We start from the raw sequence: 23,552 nt of genomic DNA on the forward strand, positions 1-23,552 counted from the left end.
AGTAATAGTGGCGTTTTACTATACAGGTGAAGAACATCTTTGTTCTTATAGTTAATATTAGGTTGTTATATTTTTATTGTTATAGAGTGAATGTACATAAGATTTAGCTTTTAACTCATGTACATTGATCACCATTGTATTTCCGTTACTTTTCTATGTATTGTGTTCTGTTTATGCATTGGTTATGTTTTTCAGTTTGTATATAACTTTTCATTATGATTTTCATTCTTTTTTACTTTTATGTTCAGATTTCGTTTTATCTTGTTTTTATTTGTTGAGCTTTTCTTTCATTCTTCTTTATATGTTCTCCATGTGTGTTATTTAGCTTAGTTATCCTTGATTTTATAATATAATAGTACATCTCATTTATATGTGTTTTAACTTGTAATTTATGTGGTCAAGAGTATGAGAGGGCCACGGGCCCTAACTTCGCCACTGCTAAAATAAAATAAAATATAAATAAATAAATAAATAAATAAATAAATAAATAAATAAATAAATAAATAAATAAATAAATAAATAAATAAATAAATGCATTTCAGTGGGCTTGGCAGACTGATATGCAATAGCAACTTCTGGCTCAGTGAGGAAAGCAACGGGAAACTACCTCACTCCTCACTTCCCTAGTATGCCTCTTCAGTGACACCTAGGCTATTTATAACAGCTGTTAGCGGAGCTGCAGAGGATCAAACCAGCCTTCGGGCTGATTACCCAACATTCATTCAAATAAATAAATAAATAAATAAATAAATAAATAAATAAATAAATAAATAAATAAATAAATAAATAAATAAATAAATAAATAAACAAAATAAATAAATAAATAAATAAATAAATAAATAAATAAATGTTCACAGCCTTCCAAGAACGTCTACCTAACGTAAATGTCCTCAAACTGTGGGCATTACGAAACATCCCGCTATGATTCAGATACATGGGGATTGATGACCACCCACATACACGGTGCAGCTTGTAGTTGGAAAGAGCCGTAATATCCCCCAGAAAGCCACACAATAGCGGAGATTAGGAAGGACATGATGAAATGCGCCGTGTCACGAGCCTGTCACTGGTTAAGTGGCCCTACTTTCGTACAAGTAGCATTAGCCACATGCCTCCTTGTTTACTACGTTATAAAATATGCGCTCAACTACTGTCGACTTGGTAGCTAACGGAGGAATCAGGAACGGCTTCTCCGAGCTGCGTGGTTCAGACGGTTGTCGCGCTGGCCTTTTGACCCCAACTTGACAGGTTTGACCCTGGCTTAGTCCGGTGGTATTTGAAGGTGCTCAAAACTCAGTCTCGTGTCGGTAGATTTACTGGCAGGTAAAAATCATTCTTGCGTCTCCGAAAACCGTCTTAGTTAGTGGGACGTAAAAATAACATTATTACTAGGAACGGCTTCATCTGAATTGGCTCCTGGGTTACATCCAAACTGACTCCGAAGCACTGCATCGACTGCTTCAGCATTTTCTTTCCCATTTTAACATGACGATCTACATTACGTACGTCTGGTTTAAAGTGCTATTACTGTGCAGATGTGGAGTACTTCAGCGATCAGCTTCCTCTTCATTAGTTGTTATCGAGCGAGTGGATGAGATGTTTGGGTCACGTAGTTGTCAGCTTACACTCGGGAAATGGTGGGTTCGATCCCCACTGTCGGCAGCCCTCAAGATGGTTTTCCGTGGTTTCCCATTTTCACAACAGAAAAAGACATATCTGTGGCGATGCGACGTAAAGCAAATTGTAAATCATTAGTAGTTTGTTTCTGTATTGTTTCTCACCGTTACAAGGTCAGGCCCATCATTCTGGTACTTGTATACGGTCCTTGACCACGTCCGAACTGAACTGGTTGTACTCGTCGCAATAAAACGGTTTGACAGTACAGAACGTGACACACAAGCAAGTGGCCATTGAAAGAACCATTTTTATACGTGTTATTTGAACGGAAGTCATGCTCAAACATGAGTTTACACAATAATGCTATCTGCAACCATTGTAGCTTCAACTATAAGATGGGAAAATAGTGAGGAACAGCGGATTGAAGTCCACAACGAAAAGCGCAGCATGCGAACCGGGAAAGAAATATTGTTTAACAAACATCAAGGTAACTGATTCATGATCGCAGCCGGGGAGAAAAAATCCTAGTTTGTTTGTAAAATTCTGAAGTGAGAACAAATTAGACAATTCATTCATGCACTCTCAAATGATCACTTCAAAATTTGAAAAATCATTTGTATAACCTCAACAAAAAATGGATAATGATTTTATGTTTAAAAAACTATTATTTTGTATTTTTAAATGTATTTCATTTCTGTATCCCAATTTTTTGTATGATTTGTAAATAACCTCGTGCTGTATGAGGCAGAATATAAAAAAATTATTTATAATTATAATAATAATTATTATTATTATTATAAACCAAAATGACAGGTCTGTATCTGTAACGGTAAGGAGTAACAGAAACTAAAAAAAAGAATGTGGAAGCTAATGGCTGAAGTGCTGTACAACTGTAATAACACTTTCAATCAGGCCTCTGTCTGTTAAACGGGAAGGAAATTGGTGATACACTAGGGACCGATGCAGTGTTCGGAGCCAATCCGAAAAGCGAAATTTTATATCCTGGGAACGAATTCGGAAATTGGAAGACAATTCCAACGTATGGGTAGCTTGAGTGATTAGTACAAGATCAAAGCATAACCACCTCTATACACGTCATGAAATACATTGGAGGAGAGGAGAGATCAAGGCAATACAATAAAAAGGATACTTATCTCCTCTGAGATTTGGAAAAAAGACTTCAATATTGGTTTAAAATGTCGGTGGAATAGCAGCACAAAAGCAAACAACAGCAAGATTTGCCCAGTTAAGATAGTTACACCTTCAAATGATCGAACATGTTGATTAAATAGAATGAAACTTCAACATTATCGTTATTGTAAATATAACCAATCTTAAAAACATTGAATAGAGATTTCAATGATAGATAGTAACAGGATCTCAGGAATGTTGAAATCACGTTTTTATCTTTTAGAGATCAAAGCAGAGTGAGATGAAGCAGTGAGTGTGGTCACGCAGCCACCCGCATAAGGCTGGACAATGGCCTGAGTTACAAGTATGAGGCTCATGTTCACGGCGAGAGTATGAAATGTCAAACATGTTCCTTCCCACGATTCAACACAGTAACCTCGACGGAGCAACAACCTGGCCGGCTCCTTGACTTTCAGCGGACAGTTCTCGGTCTTAAGTGACATCCACTGTTCTTACACAAATAGCACGTAATCAGGGAGCATTTATGTCAATTTTTTAAAGTAGATTTCAAGTTAGTGAGATTGTAAAAGCTTGTCAGTCGATCAAACATGCTTCAGTCATGCAAGTGCAAAACTACTATGTCGGTATTAACAATATTTTCGGGCTCAGCAAAGAAAAGTCCTTTGGTAATGAATGGCGGTAAGCAGATGGTAAAATATTATCTTCATCATAACACGAAGGCTAAGAAAGTGAAAATTATAAAATTCGGATATTTTCGAAAAAAAAGGACGAGTTTTGCAGCAATTTTTGACGATAGCGATTTTTGCAGCAGTATTTGCAATGTTGTATTCAGTTTATAATGAAATTATTTTAATACACAAACACTATGCATGGGCATAATTCAAAAATTTATACATAATCTGCATTGATATTTAAATCCTAGTCTTTGATTTTAAGATCACAACATAAAAGTTACCCTCTTTAAAAATATTTAGAAATTTTTCATAGATAATGCACACACTGTAGTTTTATTAAAACTATCTCACTGTCCTGTTGCAAGAGATTCAAAGATGTGGTGTGCTACATGAGAGAGATTGGACATGACGAATTATGCAGCAGTTTCAATCCCCAATCACCTTCTAACGTTGGGGTTAAACAGAGTTTGTCCATCTGTTGAGATACTAGAACATGTATTCTGATGTACGGTACACCATAACGGTCTTAACACGTGGAAAAGAAATCGGTATAAAGAGTTCTGCAACTGGACGATTCATTCATAAAAATAGAAATGAAAACACTAAAGCACAATCCAACTAAAATTTGTAACAACAGAATGACTTTATTTTCCAATTATGCGGATATTATATTCTTCGCTACTAATAATAAAAATCAATAGTATAATTGTTGCATTTCTGCAATAATTTTATAATTCGTGGACATCTGTATAAAGTAGACCTATTTGAATTTGAATTTCTATCCGATGGTGTTGTATTTACAATGTTATATAGTAAAGTGTCATTGCACCGCCCAATGTTCAGTCAATCGCAATGTTAAGGTGTTGGAATTATTTCAATGATATGTGAATTTCTATGTTATGATTGCTTCATAGGTATTATACTACACTACTTATAATAAAACATTTTAAATTTCATTCTCTGATTTTGTGTGAAATTATTGAGCAACCGCAATGCAATTATTATGTTTGCAATGGAACTGTGAGAAGTGAGGAAACGAACACTAGCCAAAAAATCATCTGTGATGAGAAAAAGGTAGTCTACGAACCGTGCTGTGAAGACCCCAGAAAGCAGATATAAAATGCAAAAATGGGAAGTGGCTGGTCTGATGGTAGGCAGCAGAGAGGCTATACCTAAAGGAACTCTGGACTTCTTGAGGAAGGTTAAAACATTTGAATTCACTATTCATGCTACAGCAGATTCTGTACTAAAACACTCATTGTCAATAATCAAACATCGCCTGTATTCCATGACAAGACTCTGCAAGTGTTTACAATTTCAGTCGAAATAAAAGACAGGGAATACAACAAATAACCATGGCAGATATAACCTCACTGCTAAAAAATAGCAATAAAACTATAAAATTCATTGTCATAAATATTTTTCTGTGTGAACTGATTAGGAGGCTGATCAGATAGATTCTCCAATGGGGGCGGCTATCTGTTGTACATTTTCTGTCGTGAAATATATTTTGAAAACAAGTTGTGTTAATTCCCATTGATTATGCTATAATACTCGTAAGTAATCCTTAATTTTAATGTACTTTTTGGATGATTTTTCATAATGTTTAGTAGTTCTTTTCTTGCGTTGTCAGTAACTACTTGTTTTGATATAATTTCTTGTAATATTTTGTTTAAATGCAATTCTTTTGAGTTATTCAGTGTTCAGTACATTATTTTGAATGTGATTCTTCTACTGTGCTATTGTAAGCAAGCACTGCCACCGGAATATCTCCCGATTTCAATGTATTTAATAATAATAATAATAATAATAATAATAATAATAATAATAATAATAATAATAATAATAATAATAATAGCACAAGTTATATTAAAGAAGGATAAGTAAACTGAGTTGAAAAGCTAAGTTGGTGTATGTGTGTAGTTATGAAAATAGTCCCATAAGTAACTAAACCCTTCACGAATATCTCGCTTTAGAAGAAAGAACAAGCCAGCTAAATGACGATCACTTGTTTATACATAGATGAGACCGCATAATAAATCTAGGAGGGTCGTAGTGAATAGGTTATTTGATGACCTTGCGTTCTAAAACCAGCTGAAACAGTTGCAAGTAAAGTGTCATAGGTCAAACATGTGAAATGGTCAGCAAGTGGTTTCTCAGTGGGTCAAGAATGAAGGCACATTTGCAGGTCGGTTAGTAGGAAGGAATACCAACACTAGCAAAAGGAATACTGGAGTAAGTAGTCAATATCACTCCCATTCTCTAGACCGTGCCTTGAGGACCTGATAAGAGCTGCTGAAGTTCACTGGACAAACATCCTAAGTGGTAATTTCCTTTCTGCATCACACAGGCTCATAATAGTTCTCAAGAAACTATGAAAAACCTAGTCAGATCATTCAATGACTTCAACACTTTTGTCCGTAAGAGGAATTGAATTAGAAATCTCACATCAGTGGTCTGTTACCGCATAATAAATCTACGAGGGTCATAGTGCACAGGTCATTTGATGACCTTGCCTTCTAAACTAGCTAAAACAATTGCAGGTACACACGAATAGATACAGACTTATATTCTAACTCTGATACCGAGGAGAAGGTTGTGTTTCAGGTGTCAAACTTCAATGTTGATACCGAAGAGAGGACATGGAATAGCGAAGGAAACAGCCGCGGCCTATACAGTGGATACTATCTAAATATTCGACACGCGTTGACGCGGGAAACCAATGGAAACAACTTTAACCCACTGCTCTCTCGAACTCTCCCGTGATAGTCCTTCAAATCAGTCTCAAAATATGTAACTGAAGGACATATAGAACCATACCCGACGGACAAAGAAACACCTACCAATTGTTTTACACAAATGGATGGCAAAAAGACATAGAGTGTGACCTCTCAAGACCTCTTCGTTGTCAAGAATGTCAACATTGCACCCATACATGGAGGCTGTGTGCCCCTTTCAATGTGGCACATCACTGACTTTCTTCTTACTGTCAAATATAGTAGCGGCATTCCTGCTCGCCTGTACTGGACACGCTCCGGTACACAGACTAGAAGAAGAACGCGGCATAATCCTTTAAGAGTGTCATCCGGAATTCTACCAACTTCCTCATAGATACAACTGGGAAATCAAAACAGAAGATTCCAGCATTTTGTGCTCTACAAGTTGGAATGTGCAAAATAATTAGCACCTACCATTCTGTAATAAAGTTCTGATCAGTCAAACAGTATCACGCGATGCGTGTAATATATTTGTAGTGTTAGAACCTTTAACATACGGTATCAAGTCCATTACTAAATTCATAAGGGTATTAAAATACGATGTAACCTAATAAATAACTATTATTAATACAGAAATTCGATGGCTACCTGATATTAGAGATCTCAAAGTATACGAAGAAAATTTGCACATTTAACAAAATTAGAGAATTTGCAAGATTATTATTATTATTATTATTATTATTGTGCTAGTGATTTAACGTCGCACCAACGCACTGCCTGGCGTCAGAATTGGGATACCGCGGTAAACAATCCTCAGTGTTTCCGACGGTGGGATTTAAACCCACCATCTCCCGAATGTATGCTCACAGCTACACGACCCTAACCGCACGGCCGACTCGCTCGGTGCAAGTATATTTAACAGGTATACATAACGACATTGAACATTCATTTTCACGGTTTCATCGTGTAGGAATCGTTACTTTCCGAAGAGAAAGAATACTGAATTACTGGAGCGTACAGTGGACTAGACGATCAATGAAGTGAAGTCGGACTAATTAAGCAACGTATCGTGAACTGTGAAATAATACTGGTAGCCGTCCGAAGGAAATAAAAATCAAAAAAATTCAGTGTTAATATATCTTACCTTGAAAAAGATTAATCATATCGAAGTGCCTAATTCTATTACAATACAAATCCAACAATACTTATTCAATCCATCAACGAACTAATTTATTTTATGGAAACACACGGTGATATTGTTCTAATGGTTCATGGATTGTTCTTACATGCATAGATGCTACATCTTATCTACAGGTTCCGTTCAAATCGGTCACTGCAGTCTCTCGATTTACTGTAGCGTATAATAATGATACTGTCTTACCTAAGCATCGAAGTCTCTCACTTACGATGTAATAATACTATCCCAATATATAGAGGAAAAATAAACTAAATCACATGCTATTTTACTAAAATTTGTCTCACCTTGTGGGAGGCGCGGAGCTGCGCCCGAAGCACGGCCGCTTGGGCCATACCACACTCTCTACAGTCAACACTGGACTGAAGGAGCAGGGACTGTGTCAAGTAGCGGGCCGGCCAGCGCTCCTGTGGCAGTGCTCGCAACCACCAGCTTTCTCTCATCATCTCACCTAGCTAACACGTGACTAATTATAGAAACCTTGAATTATTATTATTATTATTATTATTATTATTATTATTATTATTATTATTATTATTATCATCATCATCATCATCATCATCATCATCATCATCTGAGCCGAAAGTCTTCACAACAGAGCGTTTCATTAATAACGGAAAATGGCGACACTTTGGAAATAAAACTGCTTGGAGTTTAAGCTTCGTTAGAAATAAACACAATACTCTTAACTCAGTTCACAGGGATACATGCTATACGGGAAAAAATAATTTGCAGCATAAAAGCTTAGTGCTTTAGGGATGCATATTTAAGTTCGGCTCGTTATCGAGGAAATATTTTATTTAAGTGGTTATTTTTTTCAATATATTTACAATATGCGTACTAGAATGATTACTGTTACATTCTCCAATCATGATTTACAACTCTTGAATTTTTCAAAATGATAAAATATGAACTGATTTAAAAATTAAAATTTATATTACTGTATATCCCAAAATGCTTCATTGATATTAGTACACGCTGTTAACATAGGTATGCTAAATATTTTGAAATAACAATTACTTTAACATCCATAGGTTGTTATGAAAATTACCAGAGAAATGTTTCGTAACTATATTTCTTAATATATTTTGAAAAAAAAGTATTTATTTTAAACTATAAGTAGAAGTGGGCTTTCTGAAAGCATGTAAAATTCAATTCCACAAGACATACAGATACTGAGATATAACGTGTCAAATATCAGCCACTTTTTACTGTCGGAAAGGTGTACCTCCCCTGTAAGTCCCTTAAGAAATCAGCTCTTCTATCGTCCAATGAGGGCACCGGGGTATGTGTTCTAGAAGTACAATCCTCAAAAGCACAGGACACGAATACATTTAATTGTAGCCAATTTGAATGAGAAATACGAACCTAACTAAGCCCCCGTGCCCATAAACAAGTGTATGTTCAAATGTGGTGGAATTGCAAAAGTGAAGCTTTAGGTTCACTTTACAAGTACTGTACAGCAATGCCAAAATTTTTGTAATGACAAGGATTTAATGGAAATAATTACAATCCCGAGTGAGAATTTCGCCGAGTATCGTAGCTCAGAAAAGAAGAGAATATAAGCTTCTGAAATGTGGTATTACAGAAGAATGTTGAAGGTGATATGGACAGATCGAATCACGAATGAAGAGATACTGAATCGAATTAGTGAAAGGAGATCGATATGGTTAAATTTTACGAGAAGAAGAGAACCAATGATAGGACACATCTTAAGACACCCAGGACTCGTTCACTTGGTTTTTGAGAGAATTGTAAGCGGTAAGAACGATAGGGTTATACCGAGGTATAAATATGACGAGCAAATTAGAGCAGATGTAGCATGCAGTAGTTACGTAGATATGAAAAGACTTACACATGATCGGGTGGCATGGAGAGCTGCATCAGACCAGTCTATGGACTGATGACTCGAACAACAACAACAACAACAAAATATTTCAGAGCTCATATTCCACTTTCCTTGAAAAGGAATGTTTACAAAGGATGACCTAAATATCATAAAAGTCGGCAGACATTAATATGAACAGATGTTTAGCTTCGAACCCAAAGGAAAGGGAACGGAAATAAACACGCCTTTCTCTTCTTTCTAACGCAAGGTATTCTATAGCCCCTTTTAAAATAACTGGGACTGGCGCACATTCATTAGCTGAAATTCGATATGTCTTAATAGAAACAAGGAAAGACTAAACTTAGGCCTACTTATTTCAAAACCCCATCTCATACCAGTATTCGAGATGTTGATGGGAAGCATATTATGGTGAGGTTCTACAGAGAGAACCTAAACAAAACCTGTGTCAGGGAGGTGAGGTTTGCTAGTCCAGCTGGGTTAAAAATATATGACATTCCATAAACGAACAACCAACCGTATCCTCATATTATCAGTTCTTTCTTTTCAATATCTGGTCAGAGTGAGCTAAGCACCTCCATTATCCTCTATTAACAGCGACCATTACGGCTTCTTCTTATGGCAGGGCTCATTTGATTAGTTATTCGTCTCAAGTAACGGGACCAAATTCCACCTCTGTTGGTTGAAATTTAAGACTGCTTAAATGAGAGAGAACTGTGTCAGTGGATGTATTAGAATATAAAAGGACGTTGAACACAAGAACAACGAATAATAATAATAATAATAATAATAATAATAATAATAATAATAATAATAATAATAATAATAATAATAATAATAATAATGTCATTTGTCCAATTTCGTTGTTTTTATATTCCCTCCGTTCTACATGTTAGGCTAAGTATATTAAGCTCAAAGTATACTTGAAACAGAATATCTGATATAAACTTAAATCCAGGACTTCAGTACAAACTCCACGAAGGAAGAAGCCAAATAAAAATATGTTTCCATAGCAGTTTTCAAATGTTCACGACATGCTAATGAAAACGACAATATTCCCACCCCAAATTAACATGGAAATACAACTGTAACCGAAATTGAACAATAGTGGGTTAAAGAAATAGTTATTATAATTCAGATACTTCAGATTAGCACCACGCGGAACACGAAAGTCACTAACATTTGAAGAGACATTAAAAATAAACAGAAATATCACGTTTATACTGCAGTAGTATTTACTGATTCTGTTCTGACCGTTCATTGAAGTCTCTAGTGTTACTCTACTGACTGACAAGGGACAGTTGCGGAAATGTTGACGATAATTTCGATGAAACCCACAGCAGAAAACTGTGGCAGGTTCAAAGCAACATGTGCAGAAGTTTACGTTTCACAACAACACGTAGCCCTCGAACAAGGGCGAAACATTGGAGAGTGCGCATCATCAAATTGCAACGTACACAACAAAATAATCCTCTAGGAACGCTGTATATAAGTGCTTATATTAGTCTTTTGTGCCGATGTGGTGGTTGTGCGCTATTGTCTGGAGTAGTGAGACACCTGCGTTCACACGAACAACCTCGACCAGAGAATTCTCAAGGGTTTGTTTTATTATTGTTTACACTAATGTGTGTTACACAAGCGAACGTTAACTAGCAAGTCTTTAAAGAATCGCTTGTGCTTTTGCCTTGAAAATATAGGTTTTTCAAAAATTTCTGTTACGTCGGTTCTGTTTCTGCGTTTTGTTCGAGAAAACTTGTATTCTGTACTATTTTCGAATTACGTTAGTTGGTTATGCAAATGCAAACTCGTGTCCTAATCCCGAGGAGGTGCAGCTCTTTCCAGGCACACCCCCGATGGAGGTGAGCTGCATGTACCATTTCAACCACGTACCAGCCCTCCTGACATTTTTAAATTTCTGACAGTACCGGGAATCAAACCCGGGCCCCCGAGCACGGCAGCTAATAACACTAACCGTTACGCTACGGAGACGAAACGGCTCTGACCTACAGCGAGAGTCAAAGTACACGGGAATTGTATGCCGTTTTGCAGTAACATACCAGAGGCGACGCTATCATGGTGGAAAATCAGACAATGTGGGTTGACATTGATGCGTCATGTGACAGAAGGCCTACCGGCGCCGAGTATTCCGTGACACAAGGTGTAAAGTAGTTCAACTTACAAATCTTCTTCTACCAGGACGAAACGGGTCATACGACCAACTCAGATCTGTCCATCTCCGCCATCACAGTAAATTCTTCCAAAGATTGTGTTTTTACTCCGCCACAGGATTTCAACTTTTATAGCGTTAACTCCCAGCAGATACAATGCTAGCAATTTGCTTTAAGTCGCACCGACACAGATAGGTCTTACGGCGACCAGTAGACATGAAGGGGCTAGGAGTGGGAAGGAAGCGGTTGTTGCCTTAATTAAGGTACAACCCCGGCATTTGCCTGGTGTGAAAATGGGGAAAACACGGAACACCAACTTCAGGACTGCCGACAGTGGGGTTCGAACCGACTGTCTCCCGAATACTGGATACTGGCTGCACTTAAGCGACTGCAGCTGTCGGTACAATGTTAGCTACTATTGGTGTGCTGGCATTACCGCACAGCACTGTAGGTGTGTCAGAATTACGAATCAGTGATCTAGCACAAGGAAAAATGCCTAGTTAAGTTAACTAGGAAATGGGTTTGAAAATCACGACAGAATTCCAAATTTTAAACTTATCGTCCCGGTCATTCATTCATACAGTCTGAGATAGAGTAGGAACTCGTATATCCGGACTAATTGGTACTGGGGATCAGCAAAAATTCGGATAATCGAATTCAACATTTGAATATAATAAAATAAACATACAATAGGTACAATACAGTATACAAAACATTTATGATAGTGGGTTCGAATCCGACCGTCGGCAACGCTGAAGATGGTTTTCCATGGTTTCCCATTTTCTCACTTGGGGCTGTACCTTAATTAAGGCCACGGCTGCTACCTTTCCAATCCTAGCTCTTTCCCATCTTTCCGTCGCCGAAAACCATCGATGTGTTAGTGCGATGTTAAACAAGTAGCCAGAAAAGAACAATTATGAAGCCTCGACGTAGTAATAAAAGGGCTCTTCACTGATAATTGAAAACGCGGATAAATAACTAATTCGATGCCTGTGTTAGGCATCATGCGGTTCATTATTATTATTATTATTATTATTATTATTATTATTATTATTATTATTATTATTATTATTATTATTATTATTATTATTATTTAATTTCGTGTGGCTATTTCTAGCCGAGTGCAGCCCTTGTAAGGCAGACCCTCCGATGAGGGTGGGCGGCATCTGCCATGTGTAGGGAACTGCGTGTTATTGTGGTGGACGACAGTGTTAATTATTATTATTATTATTATTATTATTATTATCATTATTTAACGTCACCTATACATCTGAAAACCTATCCATAACGACGTTCATTTTCGGACTTGAAGACACTTCAATCGTAGGAAGAACGATTTTTGTTCTAGAAGGTATGAAATTATGCTTGTCTGCTAACTATATAGCTTTTGCAACGATCACTTGCGTACTGCATACACCAGCGACCTCTTTTTCATAATCTGCTAACTGTCACAAATAAAATGTATACTAAGTTCCTTTGTTGATGACACAGTGAAATGCCGATAACAGAGGAACCTAATACTTCCAAGAACGCATCGTACAGTAAATATGCGAAATATGAGAATGCCGCTGATAATGCGAATGAACACAGTTGAAATATTAGAATCAGATTTCTGAGCGTAGACATTCACAACCAATGAATTTGAAAGGGATGGACAATACGTTCCACAGCAGAACCTACTCTTGCTTTAAATGGTAGGAACTTCTCCTGCTTATCCCCCTTATTATGTCTATATTTATGTATATGAGTATCTGGCTATGCAACTTGTAACTTTCTTAACTGTGTTATGCTAAATTCTTCAGTCTGCCCTACGTTGACTTACCAGTTCCTCTGCGTTCCTGCAGGTAAAATACCACGGCGATTTTTGGAAGACGCCGATAAACTCGTTAAGAGTACACTAAAGGAGATCTTATCCCTTCCTACTGACACTCCGGTTTCTATGATTTACTCAGATAAACGCTACAAAAGGTTAGGTGTTTTTAGAGCAAGCTGGGAAGCCTTGATTCAGAATATAAACAGCTGCAACATTCTGAAACGGGAGGAGAACCGATATATTGAAGCCACCAGAAACCTAGACGAAGAAATTAACAGATGTTTAACTGAGTTAAACGTAAATGGTAAAACCGAGGATATGAACAGACACGGTGAGTATGACACCAAGAAACTCAGAAACAAACTACGAGAATCTGAATTTGAAAAATGGTGCCAGTTGAGAAGTAGAGGTCAGGGAGTTTGTCTGTACAAGGAGTTCCCTCCTGCAAACCGCTGGGTTAGAAACAATGATGGCCTTTCTAGCACGGAGTGGAGAGATGCGCTGAAAATGACATGTAATGTTGCACCTGTAAGAATTGTACCAGGAAGGTCCCTTGATGGTAACCGCTGCAGAAGATGTAGTAAGACTGAAACATTACCTCACGTCTTGGGTTCCTGTGCCTGCGGTGAAACTCTTCGAAACACTAGACAGCATAACATCAGGTCATCCATAGCACAGACGCTCCGTGAGAAAGGATATCAAGTGCATGAGGAAGTCCACGACATCGGAGTAAATGGCAGCACGAGAAGGATAGATATGATCGCAATCAAAGGGAAGAAAGGATATATATTAGACCTCACAGTAAGATTCAAAACACACTCCGACCAACCAGACGAAGTGGACCCAGAAAAGAAGTCTATCTACCTGCCTACAGTACCGTATTATAAGAACAAATACGAACTGGACAACATAGAAATGAGGGGTCTCATGATCGGTGCGAGAGGGACAGTCCCTAAGAAGACGATAGAACTGAAGACCTTTAACATCATTACCAAGGAGTTCATCGACTGGGGGCTGAAAGCGCTCAGGGGTTCTCTTTTGGTACTCAGACACCACCTATACTCGCCAGACTGAGACTCGCCAGATTGAGACGTAATTTACTTATTTTATTTTTGAACGAAATTGTTTGTGTATTCTTTGTCTTTGGCAGCCTCCAAGTGGAGGAAGATTTTGAAAATAAATTAAAAATTGAATCTTGTGGCTTGCAGTCAAGATGTCATCAGTGACATCTAAAAGATACTTGGGATATCGTAAAGTTTACTTGGAGTTAAAAAAAAAGCACATGGGAGGCTATACACGTAGGTAAACATTTAAACGAAGAATTCATCGTAACTGAAGATAAAGAAGTCAAATATTACAAAGTAACTATTTTATTTTTTCATTGATCATTATTTGATTAAATATGTTTCTGTTATAACTGAAGATAGAATAAAGACATTTTAAACATCTATACTGCGCCACGGTTCACAATATAGTGACATCTGAAAAATTAAACTGATGTACATATATACATTTCAATCAATTTTGTGAATGAAATGAAATGTCGTATAGCTTTTAGTGCCGGGATACCCCAGGACGGGTTCGGCTTGCCAGATGCAGGTCTTTCTATTTGACACCCGTAGGCGACCTGCGCGTCGTGATGATGAAGACAACACATACACCCAGCTCCCGTGCCATTGGAATTAACCAATTAAGGTTAAAATCCCCGACCCGGCCGGGAATCGAACCCGGGACCCTCTCAACCGAAGGCCAGTACGCTGACCGTTCAGCCAACGAGTCGGACAATTTTGTGAATTAATAATAGTAATAGTATTGCCTCAGCTACTACGTGCAGGTATTTTAATTTGACGCCGTCTGGCTGCTTGCTCACCAATTTCGACGTACCGTTTTACGCTAGGCCGACTAGATGGCAGAGTGAACTGAATCTCTCTTGGGCGTCCATGGTGAGTTTTAATTACTTTTGTTGGATAAACACAAAACGTGTCACAAGATATCTTTTACATGCTGAAATCGTTCGACATGAAGTATGGAATGGACTCTTTTCCAACCTTAAAAAAATCCGACTACCTCTGCCGGGTTTGAATCCGCTATTTAGGGATCCGGAGGTCGACACACTACCACTGATACACAGACAGCTGTTTTATAGAATTAACCAAATAGAAATGGTATGCACGTCGATGGGTTTGCCACTCCTTGTCCTTTTCAACGGTATATAACAATGTATAAAACTATGTATGACTATGTATAGCTAGCTGCCTTGCTTTCAAGCCCAACTGAGATTTATTGAAGGACTGTTTTTGAGGGGGAGAAAGGTGAAATTTATGCTGTTGTATTTTGATACCTAATGATCCAATTTTAATTCCGCTCCACCTGTTTAGACCTTCTTGTTTCAAACGACAACTCTTTCATTTCGCTATCCAGGAAATCAACGCGATACTACCTCACTCCTAGTTTCCCTAGTACGCCTCTTAAGTGACGCGCAGGCCATCTATAGCAACCGGGCAAGTGGCTGTACGGTTAGGGTCCCGTAGGTGTGAGCTTGCTCTAGGGAGATAGTGGGTTCGAACCCGACTGTCGGCAACCCTGAAGGTGGTTTTCCGTTGTTTCCTGTTTACACATCAGGCAAATGCTGGAGCTGTACCTTAATTAAGGACACGGTCGCTTCTTCTTATTTATTTCCATTCTCGCTTATGTAGACATTATTTGATGTAATACTGTTCCAGATTTTGCTTGCGGAAAGATCCCGAATCACTGCAGGAAGTAATAATGGCCATGTAACATCAAACCTAACCTGTTTTCTTCCTAGTCTTCTTTTGACTTTTCCCATTAGAATGTCTATCCCATCGTCGCTATCAGACCTATCTGTGTCGGTGCGACGTAAAGCAGATTGGAAAAAATCTTTGGCACTTGATGGTGGAGGATCAAACTGACCATCGAAATAAATAAATAAATAAATAAATAAATAAATAAATAAATAAATAAATAAATAAATAAATAAATAAATAAATAAATAAATAAATAAATAAATAAATAAATAAATAAATAAATAAAACATACGTACATACATTCATACCGGTACATACATAAGAACTGAGAAAATTATAAATTGAATATGATTGCCAAATTGTTCTCACGCGACCTTGAGTCAGAACCTCATACTCATGTATGGAAGGATTAATTCTTCATCAAAACCGTGGCACATACAGCACATTAAGGCCTTCACTTTCCCACACAGTTACTCCCCAGCTGCACTGCAAATATTAGTGACTGCGGGGTCAACGTTATGACTGTTGAAATCCCCAAATATATAGTAGGAAACTGCAAAGAAGTTATAGGGGGATTAGGCCAAGTAGTATCTGGTGACTTGCACACATTAACTATTGTTAAATTTTCAATGTTAACTGAATATCAACGACTGAAATCAAGGAAACCACCCTGGTATACAGCAACCGATCTTGAGAGGACCTCTTTTCATGGTAACAGTTTATGGAAAGCCCAGTGGGATAAATAATCGGTAGTCAACAAACATCTAGTTGAGAACCCTTGTAAACGTGTACAAGGAATTGATCTTCCAAGGCGACAGTGGAGAATCATCAATCGGATAAGAACTGGACAAGGCAGATGTGGTTATCTACTGTGTAAATGGGATTGGACTAGCTCTACAAACTGTCATTATGGTGCCCCTTCTCAGTCAACCCACCACATTGTTGCTGACTGCCCTCGGATGAAGCAGTTGATTGGGTCAAAATACTGGACCTAGACTTGTAGTATTGTATGGACATGTGGCTATGCACATACATTCATCATACGATAAGTAAATAAACGTGATTACATTCTCAGCTTGGCTTTCATGATCAAGTCGCCGATCTCTCATTTTAGTCAGCCCCTCAGTAGTCTCCAGAGACTGAGTACAGCCCTCACAACACTTGGAGTAGGCAGAAATCAAACTCGGGGTTTCTAGGTAAGAGGGAGACAAGTTACCTTTACACAATGTGGCTGGATTCGAATAAATCACAATGGATTATTTATTACTACAGAGACACTCCAAGTACGGTACTAGAAATTCAAAGCATACACTAGCTCCGTTCAGACTTTTCTGAAACACATTCCTCCTCAGAGCTGCGTGAGTTACAACATATGTTAAAAGAAGAGTAGGAAGAAAACAGGTTAAGTTTGATGTTACATGGCCATTATTACTTTCTACAGTGATTCGGGGTCTTTCCCCAAGCAGATTCTGGAAGTGTATTACTTTAATATCCATTTAAGCGACATTGGAAATTACGAACATCCTCATCTCCAAAATTCACTGATATGACTCACGAAGTTCAACACGCAGAACTAAGTACAAGAAGTCAACTTGTTGACTACTCGGCACCGACAACGGAATAAATGAATAAATTACACTATGCTACGTTTCCCATTAGAATGTGTATGTAGTAGCTCCTGCTTAGCTGTCACCGCTACCCGCCAAGAAGAGCTGTGAAGAGTGTTGCCGACTCTCAGGCGTTTACTACTAGCTGCGAGACTACGAAATTTTCAGTGTTACTCCAATACGTAAGGAAAAATACAATGAGCTCTTGACTCCCACAATTACTTCCGATGCCTAATCTAAGACGCACAGGAGAGCTAGTAAACATTCTAGTATTGTATCAAAGAATACTCTTACAATACACACGAATAGTATAATAATATGGACGTAGGTCAATTTGTACAAGTTAGAAAACATACTTTTTTTTCAGAGAGAGCATTCCAATAAATCATGAAATTGAAATGTGAAGATACTTGATCCAAATATGCGAACATTAATGGATATAACCAAAGACACCTGACGACATATTTAAAATTTTTATTGTCATCTCCGAGATACAAGACACGGTTGTTTTTATGAAACGGACTAGAAGAGGTAAAAATAATGAAGTGCACAAAAGTAGTTTTACTTATGTTTTTGTTTATGCAGTAAAAACAATAATAGTGAACTTGAGCAGATTTTTCCCAATTTAAAAAAATGTAAAGGATATACATAATTTTGTTTCAGAATACATACATAAATTAGCTTTATAGTACGTAGTATGCCTGGAAAATACGTATAAACGTTGAATAATAACTTTATTTGACAATTATTCAGGTATTACAATATGGTCTCCTTCAAAGTACTCTCCCTGAGACAAGATGCACTTCTGCCAACGCCGTTTCCACTGTTGATAACATTGTTGAAAGTCTTCAGTTGTGATGCTGTTCAGTTGCCGTGTCGTTTCTCCCTTGATGGCTTCCACATCACCCAAGTGCCGCCCCCGAAGCACCATTTTGCATTTCGGGAACAGGAAGAAGTCACAAGGGGCTAAATCGGGTGAATAAGGCGGATGGTCTGTCACGGTGATTGAGCTTCGGGCCAAAACCTCACGCACAACGAGCGACGTGTGAGCGGGCGCATTGTCGTGATGAAGGATCCACCTGCCCCCTTGTGCCAAATCCGGTCGAACTCGGGCCACACGAGCTCTGAGACTTGATGTTGATGCGCTGTTCCTCAATCAGAGACAGCTCCATACTCACGGCAGGTGAAAACGGGTAACTTTCAACAAGCAGCCGCACACTGCTACTGACACGCAGAGCTCTCCGACTCGAACTGAGCGTTGAGAAGATTGGCGACAACAGCAGTGCCACCTGGCGGCGCCTCCACGATATGTGATACGTCACCCCGACGGATTTATACGTATTTTCCGGACACACTACGTATGATTCACTCTTCTAATATTACGTTCCAGATACTGAGTAAAAATACGTGAAAGTTCTTAACACACACGCGAGCGCACAAGAGATGGACGTGTGCTTTTTTACTCAATTACTTCCCCACTTTTAACCTGGTGATATATTTTAAAAGAACTATGGTAGGAGATATGAAGTTTTACTCACTGCTGGAGGAAAATAATGCTCTTTCTCGTCATATTAACCTAAAAATAAGTAAAATGGGACTTACACTTTTTTACCGGAATGAAACAGAACTATAAAAAAGTGCCCGATGAAGTCAGATAAATAATAATTTCGTGTGGCTATTTCTAGCCGAGTGCAGCCTTTGTAAGGCAGACCCTGCGATGAGGGTGGGCGGCATCTGCCATGTATAGGTAACTGCGTGTTATTGTGGTGGAGGATAGTGTAATGTGTGGTGTGTGAGTTGCAGGGATGTTGGGGACAGCACAAACACCCAGACTCCGGGCCACTGGAATTAACCAATGAAGGTTAAAATCCCCGACCCGGCCGGAAATCGAACCCGGGACCGTCTGAACCGAAGGCCAGTACGCTGACCATTCAGCCAACGAGTCGGACAGTCAGATAAAGATAGGAACATAGCTCAGAACGCAAAGGTTACAACTCAAAATAACTGGTGTTTAAGTTGTTCTCATCCTGTGATTGTGCGTATTAAGTTATCCTCTGCGTTGTATAAATATTTTCATCTCTGTTTTGCTTTACGTCACACCGACACAGATAGGTCTTATAGGGACGATGGTATAGGAAAGGGCTAGGAGTGGGAAGGAAGCGGCCGTGGCCTCAATTAAGGTACAGCCCCAGCATTTTCCTTTTGTGAAAATGGGGAAACTACGAAAAACCATCTTAAGGACTGCCGACAGTCTTTTGCATCTTAAATGCATTCTAGTGGCTACACTACCAACCACCACAGAAATACGCAATAATGATTACATCCCTCCATATAGGGTTGGCAACAGGAAGGGCATCCGGTCGTGAAATAGGGCCAAATCCACATGTGCACCACTGTTCGCACCCGTGACCACACAGGTGTGAGAAAAGCGGTAGAAAAATGTATTCTAGTGGGTATGGGAAACACTTATGCGAGTTATTACTTTCTTCTCTGTTTTCTTCAAATCGATAAGAGTTACTTTCTGGGTTACAACAGTTCTCACTTTTCTACCTTAAACAATCCGCGAGCCGACAACAGTGGTTTCCAGTGTCGTGTTCCGGCGAGAGACTGCTGCATATTTTTGTTGCTTCTGGTAACACATGGTGTTTGAACGAGAATTATTACTTTCTTTAGAGTAATAGTAGAGGAGGGATGTTAGTAAAATTGGTCTGACAAAGAATAAACCATGAACACTGTGAAGATGGCAGAACATTTCTATCTTATAGGCATACAACATTACTTGTAATTGACAGTAAGCAACACCATTATCTATACAATGTATCATTGTTAGTCACTTCTCTATAATTAATATCAGATGTTAACTTACAATACACAAATAACTAATTCAATGTAATTTTAAATGTCAGGGATGTGTGCTGTGAAAATGCCGCTGTAATAATGCAATATACTTCAAATATCGATCTCTCTCAAGAAAGTTGGGGTGGTGATAGTAAAGAAGTTCAGAGGGTAAATGTTTATGGAAACTTTGTTGAAATCAGTAGATAAACAATAATGGTTACTTCGCTGGAGCAAGAACAAGCAGAAGCATAATTTACATTGGTGTGAATGGCTAGAATGTTTGGGTCGATGGTGATCGTTTACATGGATGAAGTACATGGGAGAGTAATCCAGGCTAGTGGGGCTATGAGTAGTTGGTAAACAATCCTGGTCGACTGGGCGGAGTTGAGTAACCAGTGGAGTAGAGCGGAATCGTGCTACAGTACTCTAACACAGGCCTTCGTCCACAAGCATGTTTTTCACTCGATGGATTTTTCTACTGACTACTAGTCTGGTGTGGAGCAGAGTTCGGAAAATGCGGCGCGCTTTGAAACTCTGAAAAAGTGAGGCAGTGTCCAACAGCCGTAAAGAGTCGCTAGGAAGTTCAACCTCACCTCAAACTTAACGCTCTGCGTAACTACGTCTCTCATAACTTGAGCCGTTTCATTTAAGTGTAGACATTATTGCACCCAACAATGTTTCAAAATTGTCGGGAGTCATTTTCAAACGCTTCTTGCTTGTTCTTTGAAGGGGCATAACATCTAGGTCATCGTCCCATTTTGAAACGCATTTTGTATCGTGTGTGTTCTCAAAAGCAGAACAGACGTTCCATGAGTGTCTTTCCCGCTAAGCCAACTACTCATCCTTTCGCATCACTCAATTCCTTCAACAATAACTGCTGAAAAGCTTTTAGACACTTTCTCAGACATTTACGCTTCGATAAGACGTTCCATTGAGCAGAGGGGATCTACTGACCGTGACTACTCTCCTCTTGTGTGAACGTCGCGCAGTGTCATTTCTACCACAGTCGGTAGAGTAGAGTAGTCAGGTTAGTTACTAGCGTTAATAGACTATCAATTTTACCCATGTAAAAGAGGCTTATGGGATGAGCTACAAATGGTGCACGTACGATGATTCATTGGTGATGGGACATTACAGCTGATGGAACTGCAAAGTTGTCACAGTGGCACGCAAATTGACTGGATAGCAAACATTTTGGCAAGCCTTTAAGAGGCATGTGTTTGGGTTTCTGTAAGATTACCTGTGTGTGCAGAACGTCTCTACCTTGACATGATCAGAATTAAAACAGCACCAGTTTATTCACCTGTGATGGGGGCAAAAGAAGGAGTCTTCCAGCTGAAAACATCTCCAACAAACAAATACATCAAAAGCCGGAATGTTTTATGCTATGCTCCAAGTTAAATTGAACTTCTTGCTGTTGAGCGTGGCACGGAACGAATCTCTTCACTCATACAATGTGGTCTGAGTCACTGACTGGTGAGGCGGCAAGCAGGAAGTGGCCACGAGATCCGGGAGACAACACTCTCAGGAACAAGGATACCAGGATTTTGATCCACGAAATTGCGATTTCAAGGGTGTTCATTACCTACCTATAACTTCTAATTATTACTTTATAATGCTCTATCACTTTCTGAACGTGTTCATTCCAGGATTCGACACAGAATCATTATACCTATCTTTTTTGTGTTACTGCATTTTACCTATCAAAATTACTTTACAGTATTATTATTATTATTATTATTATTATTATTATTATTATTATTATTATTATTATTATTAGAAGTGGCTTTACGTCGCACTGACACAGATAGGTGTTATGGCGACGATGGGATAGGTCTAGGAATGGGAAGGAAGCGGCCGTGGCCTTAAGGTACAGCCCCAGCATTTGCCTGGCGTGAAAATGGTAAACCACGGAAAACCATCTCCAGGGCTGCCGACAGTGGGGCTCGAACCCACTATCTTCCGGATGCAAGCTCACAGCTGCGCGCCACTAAACGCACGGCCAACTCGCCCGGCATTATTATTATTATTATTATTATTATTATTATTATTATTATTATTATTATTATTATTATTATAATATCGGTACAGCCAACTGTGGACTACGGTTACATAAACTACCTGCCTTTTTATGGCTTAGGGCATACACCTTTTAGTTTACATGGTAACCAAAGGTTTTTCAACCTCACGCTTCTTTCCAGGGCCGTTTTATCACCAAGATGTTCCGCGGTTTAGCAGGTTCTTTCTCTGGATCATCCCTCTATCCCGTAACTTTCTTCCTAAAGATGGTCTTCTCCATTAAGTCCTCTGGTTTTATATAATTTACCGACATGTCTTTGTGCACCGCCTTCAGCCAGCTGGGATGAGATTTCCATTTTTCCTGTCAAGCGAGCAATTTGTGAAAAAAAAAAAAACACCCAAGAATCAGAAAAATCAGATCAGTGATAACGACGGTTCTGGGGCGTTTAGTCTTTTAGGATTTATGGTTACGAACACTGATCAAAATGTCCTCCCAATCCAGAAACCTACTGCATCCGTAACACGGCATGGTCGACAGTTGCCCGCAGCATATCGGGTGAAATCAGAGTGACGTGTAGTCTTATGCTGGCCTTGAGATCAGGCAGCGACCGGGTATGTTCCTGATAGACACAAATATCCCCACAACCAGAAATCACATGGATTTGTGAAGGACACATGATGCGGTCGTTACTGAAGGTGTCTCGTAGCAAATATTTCAACTGCCCCCATCCTGCATGAAAAGAACGGTGTGGTCACGGTTGCGTTCTTGCAAAGTGTTGCACAAGGAGGTCCCTATAACGTGCATAGGTCACTGTACACTTAACAGGCCCATAGGGGTCACCTCCTCAAAGAAAACAGGACCAAAATTGAAGGAGTTTGTAAAACCACACCACACAGTCACGTCAGCAGTACGTAATGGTTGTTGCTGCACAACGTGTGGAGGAGTCGAGCCCCATATGCGACAGTTCTGCGCATTTACCGCACCCTCCAGAATAAAATGCGCCTCGTCATTCCATCGAATATTTTCCGGCCACACGTTGTCCACTTCCACGCGCGCCAAAATCCGAAGGGCAAAGTCACGGCGTTGTGGAGCATCTTGGGGTTTCAATTTGTGAACGGTATAACATTTGCAGGGATACCA

General features: G+C 39.0%; 1 protein-coding gene across 3 annotated transcripts in view; it reads right to left on the reverse strand.

The window, feature by feature from the left end:
* Positions 1 to 23,552, reverse strand: part of Rhp (rhophilin) — a 714,954-nt gene that overhangs the window by 175,513 nt on the left and 515,889 nt on the right. Inside the window, exon 1 of one of the 3 annotated variants that reach the window (XM_067150401.2) lies at positions 7,643 to 7,759. The exons of the other annotated variants lie outside the window; for them this stretch is intronic. Within the exon in view, the coding sequence (XP_067006502.1) occupies positions 7,643 to 7,690 (48 nt within the window). The 5' untranslated portion in view covers positions 7,691 to 7,759. Of the gene's footprint in view, positions 1 to 7,642; positions 7,760 to 23,552 lie in introns of those variants that run through there. 3 annotated transcript variants of the gene reach the window in all.

Source organism: Anabrus simplex, chromosome 6, assembly GCF_040414725.1.
Source record: "Anabrus simplex isolate iqAnaSimp1 chromosome 6, ASM4041472v1, whole genome shotgun sequence".
Lineage (NCBI taxonomy): Eukaryota > Metazoa > Arthropoda > Insecta > Orthoptera > Tettigoniidae > Anabrus > Anabrus simplex.